At 38.4% G+C, this 10433-nt stretch overlaps 1 protein-coding gene across 30 annotated transcripts in view; it reads left to right on the top strand.

Moving 5' to 3' along the window:
• The first annotated feature begins 637 nt into the window (after positions 1–637).
• znf740a (zinc finger protein 740a) overlaps positions 638–10433 on the top strand; it is a 29044-nt gene continuing 19248 nt past the window's right edge. For 20 of the 30 annotated variants that reach the window (XM_028446143.1, XM_028446142.1, XM_028446159.1 and 17 more), the window contains exons 1-9: positions 638–949; positions 3072–3258; positions 3413–3595; positions 4903–5049; positions 5576–5696; positions 5928–6011; positions 7876–7959; positions 9973–10056; positions 10319–10402. In XM_028446143.1, coding sequence (XP_028301944.1) covers positions 3190–3258; positions 3413–3595; positions 4903–5049; positions 5576–5696; positions 5928–6011; positions 7876–7959; positions 9973–10056; positions 10319–10402 — 856 coding nt within the window. In that variant the 5' untranslated portion in view covers positions 638–949; positions 3072–3189. The remainder of the gene's footprint in view (positions 950–3071; positions 3259–3412; positions 3596–4902; positions 5050–5575; positions 5697–5927; positions 6012–7875; positions 7960–9972; positions 10057–10318; positions 10403–10433) is intronic. The other 10 variants (XM_028446131.1, XM_028446132.1, XM_028446144.1 and 7 more) reach the window with 10 other exon arrangements.

The raw sequence follows: 10433 nt of genomic DNA, 5'->3' as shown, positions 1-10433 counted from the left end.
AATGGGCGTGCGCACCTGGCGAACTGTGCATGTGCGTTCGTCATGTTGAAAAAAGGAATTAGAATTAGGGTTCATCAGTAGGCAAATTTAAGGTCGCAAAATATTGTACGTAAACGTGTAAATATTTACTTCGCTAATAGTGCGCATGCGCCTGTAGGAGGCTTTCACGCGTAGGATTATTTTACACTACACCGGAACAATAGTCAGGTTTGCCTGAGGTCCGGAACTATTGACATTTCGTAATTCTCAATCTCTCAATTAACCCCTGTAGTGCCAACACGTACCCCTTGGGGTACACGTACCTCAATTTGGGAAACACTGCTTCTATGTAACAAACTGTTGCATCTCCTTGCTTCTGTTAACACTCACTTACTTTAAAAAATAAAAAAAAAAAAAAAAAAATAGCACAAGCCCAAAAGCAAGTGCAATACAACAGGTTTAAAGGTTAAGACAGTCAAATCAGACTTTATAATTGACACATGTCAGGTATGATTGTCTAATGCATTTGTTAACAATGCGATGGGTGCAGTGTGTAATGATGGTGGGTGATCAGGGGGGATTTCACTGGTTTTTCAGCTGAAGGGTGGGGGCAGCACACTGTTCCTCACCCACCCCCCACTGTAGCCGTGCTCTTCCGTGCTTTCGGTCGATGTGGGCGCTCACTCCTTTCTCCTCTGCGTGCCTGCAGGCCTTCTACTCGCTAAGACCAGTTTACGCACTGGTGCAGCGGCTGTAAACATGGTGTAACTGGTTTTTAATTATTATTATTTTTTTTAATGTGATCTTTGAAGCCACACGCCTGGTAGCGAGGGTGCACACGAAGATGATCCTTTTCTCCTGGTCTACACAAGTCGTGGTGTTGCGTGGGGGGAGTGGGTGACATCCTGTGGCGTTTCCTCTGTTTGTAAACTAGACGCGGCTGAAAACGTGGGGAAAAACAAGCTGAAAGGTACGTGGGTTCAACCATAGCTGTTTCTCATTGAAGCTCTGGATGTTCTGTGTATAATTGTGCGCGTTTACACTTCTACAGCAAGCGGTGGGGGGTTTAGCGAGTATTGGTGTCAACGCTAGCCTGCTAGCTTAGTAGCTAGCATTAGTCTAATGATAAGGAGGGGGAGGCAGCGACGGCCATCATCACTATCGTCTTCATCTTAAGACAGTCTCCCAAGTGTTGATCTTCTGAGTATAATGACATTTAGATCTCAGGCTTATATTCAGAATAAGTTCAAATGTGGGCTGGTCAACTGAGCATTTATTGGTGTACCTTAATATGCGTATTATAGGTCGTTATTGAGCAGCTAGCTGCTATTAGCTTGCTTGTGCACAACTATAACATTGGATTGGGTGCGAGTGTGGAGGCCAGCTTTAGCAACGTGGGGGGAAAAAAAGCACAAATACACTTTGCAGACAAAAACGCCTTTATGTCGGTCATGTTGTCAAAACGTGATCGGAACGTGTGCTTTGGTGATGAATTGTTGAAACAGCTCATTATTTTCCTCTATTTAGTATTTGGCTGTTAGCATTCAGCTATCTGCTAGCCTAGCATGGTTAGCTACTTCATTATCTTAGCCAGTATTAGCCGAGCAAAAATATTTATCGGCCTGAAAAAATCTGAATCTGAGCAAACACTTTAGCAATCATGTTACTTTTATATATATTTATACTTGGCTTTTTATTAAACACTATAAAGGCTAACACACGCTTTCGTCTCCTACAATAAACAAGCTACTTTGAGTCAACGGCCTCCTCGTAAAGCCTTTCAACGACTCTCATATAATAAGTCCGAACACGGTACTGGTTGATGTTACTTAAAGCCTTAGGTCACCACATATTGTAAATAACAAATACGACATAATCACGGTATTACAGCTCTATCTATCTATCTATCTATCTATCTATCTATCTATCTATCTATCTATCATTGCAGTGGATGGTTAGGTAGCACTGACAACAGATAACTGTGTCCTTAGAATGTATTTAACTCTTGTTGACATGCTGGTCATAAATTGGCACATTCACAAAGTCAGAGAACTGTCTGTATTGTCTTTACTTTTCTCGTATTTGTTTTGTGGAATGGGGCCGGTTCCTATCTAGGCTTATTTTAGAGAGTCGGAACTTGTTATTGTTGTCTACCTATAGGGTTAATTTCATACCTCATTCTAAAAGATATAGACATTTTAGTGTTTTGAAAATGTCCCTTTTTCCCAGCTATATTTGATACAATTCAAATTAAATGCACATCTTTTTCAAGTGCAGTATAATTTCTATATGTGAAATCCTAATATTAATTATTGTATTTTTCAAATATTTTAATCTTGTTCAGCTACAATGAAAAGCAATCTGATATCTATAATAGCTTGAGTAATAATTTACAGATTACAAAGGGGAAAAAGTGTGAACAAAATGCCCGAACAAGCTATTATATGTGCTTTTAAAAACAACAGGTCTTTATTAGGATTTACTAGAAATCTGAGATTGTTTTTGGTGCTTGAACCCAGAGTCCAACATGTTTGTCACATCAGTGTCCCTGATTAAGGTCCTCTGTATTTTTGCGTGATTTCCTTTGTGCCTGTTTGTGCTGGTCCATCATAATGTTGATACTTATTTTGTTTTCATAATATTTTCTTAAAAAATACCCAGATTAATGTATGTGAATGCCCCTTAGTGTGTAAACTGTATTTGTAAGTGAGCAGTGTTTATTTTGCATGGCGATGCAATTTATGAAACGTATCAATATTTTTCAGTTGTCTTTGAAAGTTGTGATCGGTTGTAGACGCACTTTGATGAAAACAAAAAACTATTGCTTTTTATTGAGAGTCCTGCTTCGTTATTGGGGAAAAAAGTTTTAAAATTAATTTCAAGTTTGTCTTAACTTCTTATTAAAATGTTTCTCCTCAGCTTTGCAATCCTAAATCCTAAAGGAAAAATATACTAATAAAACAGGAAACAAAAAGAGAATTTGCACAAGAGAAGTTTGGTGCATAATTTGGGTACAATAATCAGACAGAGTCTGATCTTGTTGTAATCAATGTTGTGCTTTTCTGTTTCATCCACGTCCTCCTTTCTCTCAGGTTTAATGCTAGATGAGTGAGGTGGGTGTGGCTTCCCACCAGCCCAGCCATCCTGACTGACAGAACAGTGGATGACCTTTTCCCCGCCCCTGTCCCTTCGCTCACATATACTACAGCAATGTCACACCTGCCCAGCAGCTCAGTCCGCGACCATATGAAATGGGTTTGTTTTCAGAACACCAAAGTGGTAACAATTCACTTAATTTGCTGCATTCTGTCACTCAAAATTTTGTTTTTCATGGCAACCAGCAATGCCACGTAATAGTGGTAGACAAAGCTATTTTAATTGAAATGTTTGATACATTCGGTAAAATATTGTTACTGTTTGTGTTGTGGTGCAGGCAGGGCTGCTTGGCTGCGAAGCTGTCCTCTCCAGTATGGCTCTGATGCAGGCCAGCACCATGGCGGCTCCACCCAAAAAAATGATGGCACCTCTTGGCCATGCACCTCAGCAGAGAGAGGGGCCCGACCGTGGTCCCCAGAGCCATATGATCCTGCCATCTGGAATGAGCTGTCCACCACTGGTTAGAAACCACAGGGGAAATACAAATGGGAATGGGTCGTTGGAAAAGGAAATCACACAAAAATGCAGACGACCTTAATCAGGGACACTGATGTGACAAACATGTTGGACTCTGGGTTCAAGCACCAAAACATAATCTAGGATTTCTAAATACTAATAAAGAACTGTTGTTGTTTTTAATAAAGTATACTATTGGCAGTTAAGAAATCGTGTAAGAAACAAAACTAGAAACAATTCCTATCAACTTATAATGTAATCTATTTTGCAGTATTAAAAAAAAAAAGCCAAGTTAAATCCAAAATGCTAGAACAGTGGTTCTCAAACTTTTTTGGCTCAAGTACCCCCTTCTCGTACTTCTGAATCCAAGTACCCCTTTGTCTGACTACATCACTTTGCTCAGAATACTATGAAAAAGCATATATATATATATATATATATATATATATATATATATATATATATATATATCTCTCTCTCTCTCTCTCTCTCTCTCTCTCTCTCTCTCTCACCCCCATTTGAGAAACACTGGTTGAATAACCAATGTTAGAAACACATAGCCGTTGTCAACCAGAGCTTCTTAGCTCATGGTTTAGGACCCACAATTGTTCCTACTTTCAAACTGTGAGGATAATGTCCTGTAATTTGAATGAATGATATTTATTTATGCAGGGAAGTGTCATTTAATCACAACTCTGACAATAGGAGACAATAATTGGGTGCCTGTGTATTTCAAAGCAGCATATTTCACAGTATTTATTTAGAAATACAAAAATAGTTTCTCTTTTTTTATTTTGACTTTGTGGATTCATCAATGCCATTCCAGAAGCAGTGATCTATCATATAAACAGCATATATCAAATTAGGATATACTTATAACATAATGGGTTACACCGGACAAGATGGGTTGGGAAACAGTGTTTTACTGCGTGTACACATTTGCCAAACTATACGTTGACTTCAGTATTACTTTTAGTTTACTTTACTTTAGTTTTCAGCAACATCTAGTTATTTAAACACAGTGTAATTAGTGTTTTGATTTAGGCCCATCAAGAATATTGGGAAAATGTCATTATTGTCTCTCAATTGTAAGCAAGGCCCATTTAGATTTTTCTGCTTATTTAATCTTTGCCTTCACTCACATTACAATTTGAATGGTGAATTAGATTTTCACACACTGGTAATTAATTTTGCAATAACCTTACAATTGTTAAGATGAAAAAGTCAAACATTCTATTAACAGCCAACTTGTGCTTTTTATTGTTAAAAGTTAGCTTTCTGAAGATAAAGCATTTTTCTCTTGTTCTGCAGCTCATCCGGAAGGAAGGTGAATTTCAAGCTCCTCGATTGCTGGATGAGAAGGAGATGAGGGCCAATGAGGACATGCAGCAGAAGAAAAAGAACAGGAAATCAGTTGCGCCCTGCAAAGTGAGAGAACAAGAAGGAAGGGGAGGGAAGGTCAGTGGCTATGATGCCAAATAGAAAATGACCGTTGCTGGGTTTTTCTGGTTTTACTTTGGAAACTTCATTTCTCTTTGAAATTCCTTTTTTTTCTTAAACATCCCTAACTTAGTTAAAGGAAGCTGAACTGGGAGCTGCGGTGGGTTTGGATTTTGTTTGTGTGTGTGTGTGTGGGTGGGGGAGGAGCTGAGGGATTGATGTGGAGGGGGGTGGAGGCTCTAGAGAAGAAAGAGGGGGAGGGGAGCACAGCAGAACACAATTACTGCAGTTGTGCTTATAACAGGGAGCAGTGCGAGGCCATTAGTCCATTGGGAAGTATTGTTGGAAGGTTTTCAGTCCACTTGTAAATCACATGCAAAAACAAATGTTTCTGTGATAGTTTAGATGTTGCCAATCTATGTGGAATATCTTCTTTTGTTAATCCATGATTAAGCCATTTGATTAGACATACACAACTCTATTCTTCTTCAGTGACAGCATTCTAAATGTTGAATGACTACCAGTTCTTCTGTACGCTCCACAGGGCGCTGGTGGAGATGAGAATGGTCCTGCGTCGAAAGTTCAGAAAAACTTTATTTGTGATCACTGTTATGGCGCATTTAGAAGTGGATACCACCTGAAGAGACACATCCTCATTCATACAGGTATGGTTTCTGGTTAGAACGGCTCATACTTACAGTTTACTTAGCTTTTTTTGTTACTTAAATAAACAGTTATTGGAAGAGGCACAGAAAGTTCAAGTTAAACACAATCTTGGAGTGTGCAGTAACTGTGTGGTTTTGCAATGGCCTGCTAATACCATGGTGATAGCTTTTGTCTCGCAGATAACTGGTTTATGTGAGGACTTTAACTAAAACTGGTGCTCTTCGGTTTAGGGGAGAAGCCGTATGCTTGTGCCGTGTGTGACATGAGGTTTATTCAGCGTTACCACCTGGAGAGACACAGCCTCATTCACACGGGTATGCGTCCTTCAACCGTACCCATTTTACATAAATCTGACTACGTGTGTAGTCTGTCACTTGAAGCAATGGACAGATGCTCAGGGTTCACTTTGTCTGTGGACAGTAACTTCCAACAAAGCCACCCCCAAAATCTGTTCAGCCCAAAATTTAATCTGCGGTCTTGAGTCCCAAACACCAGGTCTACAGTGCAGTCTGATAGTCCACTATTAAAAACTCTTGTTTTTGCCAATATGGCACATTTTTACTTTTTTTCAATTTGGACACAATTTGGACAAACATTATTATTTAAGGGTTTTACAGAAAAAAGAAGGCATTACTAAATACATATAGATGTGTTTGTTTATTAGGGATAATTGTGGGCCAAGTGTTTCAAATAGTTTTGTCATTGCATTGACAGAGGAAGTTTCATTGTTTGTAGTATATATTTGAGTGTTATGGCAGTTGGTTCTGCAAATGGGATGCCTTTCCACTATGGTGTGTCTTCACTGGTGTGATCCATGAAGAAATCCAGGGATATGCCTCTTTTAGTCCAACTATCAGTTGCTGTACATTGTCACCAAAGCTACGTAGTTACACATAAACTCCCCGCAATGACTGTCAGGATACATCACACAGAAACACAGATTGAACTTGCATTTCCTTATTAAATGCTGTTTAATTTGTCTTAAATATGGGATAATGTCAACTTGTCAAAAGATTGTGTGCACACATTTTTTTTTCTTCGAGGACATAATCTCATAAATGCAATGTAACTGTCAAAACTACATCTGGGGGTCACAGGCATTATGTGTCGAGTAAAGATCTGCACATGCGTCCTAGTTCCAACAGTAGATTTAATTTTATAATGATTTTAAATATATACAATAAAATTATTTGCTTTGTCCACCCCAAGTTGTTTTTTTCTTTTTTATTGTCTTTCCCTAATTTGATGTTGATTACTAACAAACTAAACATCACAAAATTATTTTTAACTTAAATATTGAAAATAAATTATAAAACAGGATTTCCAAAATCTTGCAAGGTTTGCGGACCGGGTGTTCTTCAGTAAATCTGGTGGAAATATTATATTTTCACAAAACATGTAGATGAGGGTATATTTAGTGTATTGCTCTTTCCATTTCAGGAAACTAATTGTTTGATTTCCATTTGTTTTTCAAAATCACGGAAAATCAAGAGTTCCTAGATGTTAACAGTGAACAGCAGTTTTTGTTTTTTTTTTTTTTTTTACGTTTGTGCACACAAATCTTATGTACGTTGTGCTGTACTTATTTCTTTTTGATTTATGATGCAACTTTTGCTACAGTGTTTTTAGTCAGTGATATTCTCGATTTTGTTCAGCATTAAAAATAAGATTAAATTAAATAAAATCACACGCGCTTAACTTAATGACTTTTTGATAGTGGACTTTCCAGTTGGACCTCAGTGTGTGAATAAATTAAATTTCACAGGCGACAAAAACATTCAATGCATCCAGTTGAATGTTTTTAAAAGCTGTTTGATGCATGGACATCCAAGGACTATGTTCTGAGTGGCCCCAGTTAAATGTTGCAACCTTTCACCAATAATTGTTTTTGTGTTATTGATGCCCTGTGGGTAAGTCATCTCCAAAACCAAATGCTCCCCTGACTTTTGAATCTACTGCCCCTTTAGTGCATCTTTTTTACCCATCATAGCATGGCTTCTATGCATTCATTTGGACATATGTATTTCTTGCGTAATGCATATGTTACTTCAAGCACTTGCTTTGCAAAAAAGCGCTTTCACATTTAACTATTTTATGTTCTTTTCCGTTTATTTCACATTTTCCTCTACTTATAGAGGGGATAGCTAACAACTGTGTGCTCTGTGTGTGTGTGTGTAGGGGTGAAGCCGTACGCTTGTTCCATGTGTGACATGAGGTTTTTCCAGCGTTACCACCTGGAGAGACACAGACTCACTCATACGGGTATGCGTCCTTTTGCCGTACCCAGATGAAGCATTTCCTTAAACATACCTTGAATATATCATCTATAAAGACTGTTCAGTGTGAGCAATCATGCAGATGATTAAAGTACAACATGCCGGCTAAGAAGTGATTATATATTGTAGATAGTGTATTAAAAAGACCTGCAGACCTGTAACTGTCCTTTTGGGAGTTGAATTAACATCAGTCATTCAATGCGAGTAGTATTCAAACTTGTATAGCAGTGACAGCTTCATACATAATAGGACTTTCATTAGATTAAAAATCAGTTATGAACACATAAAGGAATAATAACAAAGCTCCTTGTTGTTATGGATAGTTATCAATGATTACATTTCTAAAAAAGAAATGATCTCAAGCCATGCACAAAAACCCGTCTTTGAGCTAATAGTGACTACATTAATCAGCGTATATTCTATAGCACATATTCAATGTTTCACAATATAGTTAGTAATAAACTAGTGATGCGTTTCACTGGGGTTAGTATGTCGTGGCACAATGTGGGAATAGTCCTTTGATGTCCACTTCTCTGTAGTATTACGACTAATTACTGCAATGCTCATTGGGGTAAGCTGTAACTCTGGCTAAGGCGTAGGTTAAATTGGTTTGATGCAAATGAACTCGCCAATCATTCACTTTAGTTGGTGGCTGGTGGAAATTTGATCGTCTGTGATGTGAAGTGTCTTTGCCAGTAAAGGCTTCTACATACTTCAAAAGAACAGAGAACTTTGTCTTTGTTCTCACGTTCCTGTTGGTCGTGTCGATGATTATATGATGAATGTTACATATGCTATACCTGATCCCTGATGGGAAGGAAACGATAAAAACCGCTAAAGGAAAAAACATGCTTGAACCAGGGGAGAATATATATTAGTCGTTGCAAAGTGAGATATTGTTGAGAAGGAAAAGACGTCTTGCTAAGATCCGTTGGCCTTTGGGCCTGGTGGTGGGAATTGAGTTCTCTGTTCTTGTGAACTATGAAGAGGCTTTTGCTTGCATCAGGTGGCAACCAGTTAACTCATCTGTCTATTGTTTCTGCTTCAGCTGGCCAATAACTTCCACTACGTGGTATGGGTGAGATTTCCACTACAGGATAGCACAGATGATTTTTAAAAAGACAAACATGGAAACAGCTGATGATGTCGAGGGAACATTATGCTTTATTTCTGCTCTTTGATTGCACTGCGCAGCCATTGGAGCACAAATTCAATTCAATTCAACTTTATTTATGTAGCCCAAAATACAGCAAAATTATCTCAAAGCGCTTAACAATATAAAATTCATAGTAAGAAAGAAAGAACCCAACAAGATCCAGAGTAGATCGAGGCAGCATGAGCAAACGGGATAGGAAAAGGACATCTTGTTCCAGACATTAAGATGTGTGCAGCAATTAATGCACTGCTGTGTCCTACGTCACATATACACTGCACTAAAAACTAGAGCTAGGAATCGATTGAGATTTCTCATATCCATTTGATTTACAAGGCGCCAATTTGATTTGCCCTTCAATTTAATTTTTGACTTGTTTAAGGATATTTCAGTTACAGTATCGATTTTAATTGAATATGGAAGAGATTGTCAGAGATCTAACTCTGTAAACAGTAGAAAAAGTAACTTTGTGCAGTAATATTTACATTAAAAATCAAAAAGCCGTGTTAAATAATCAAGTTTTGGATTTTATGAATCAGTATTGGGCCATTCAAAAGAAAATCAATTTTTATTTAACCCAGCCGTACTAAAAACTAATACATGTGGTACCTGGTACCAGCTACTACCCCCTGGATGGAAATGCAAGTTAACTGTGTAGAATTAAATCAAGCTGTGTCGGTACCACGTGGTGGAAATGCCACATGATCACTGCCCGGAGTCTCAAAGCCATCTTGTAGCTGACATGTATGTCTGCACACTTCAAAGTCACCAAGATTGATGCCTGCCCAATCCCGATGGAATCAAAAAGTACTTATTAGCTAATACGTTGATGCTTTGTGTACGTAGGGGTGAAGCCGTACGCTTGCTCCATGTGTGACATGAGGTTCTTCCAACGTTACCATCTGGCAAGACACAGCCTCACACATACCGGTATGCGTCCACTTACTCTAGTTTGTTATTTAGGAGTGTTTATGTTTCACATGTACTGAATAATAACATAAAAGTTGTGTCCACTCCTGATTAGTCACTTTATTTTGTTGCTTCATGTTTAATTGACAGGGGAGACCCACATGTTGCCACAATACACAAAACCACAGTACAGCGTGTCATTATTAGAACCATCAATATGTGCTGAAAACAACTATTTTTCCCCCTTTTGAAGACGTTTTTTGATGTATTCTCATGTGTGTAGGGGTGAAGCCATACGCTTGCTCCATGTGTGATATGAGATTTTTCCAACGCTACCACTTGGCAAGACACAGCCTCACTCACACGGGTATGGGTTTACCCTTCTTCACTTCATGAGT

This window comes from Gouania willdenowi, chromosome 5 (genome assembly GCF_900634775.1).
Source record: "Gouania willdenowi chromosome 5, fGouWil2.1, whole genome shotgun sequence".
In the NCBI taxonomy this organism is placed as follows: Eukaryota; Metazoa; Chordata; class Actinopteri; order Blenniiformes; family Gobiesocidae; genus Gouania; species Gouania willdenowi.
This window is presented reverse-complemented; position numbering and strand designations above follow the sequence as displayed.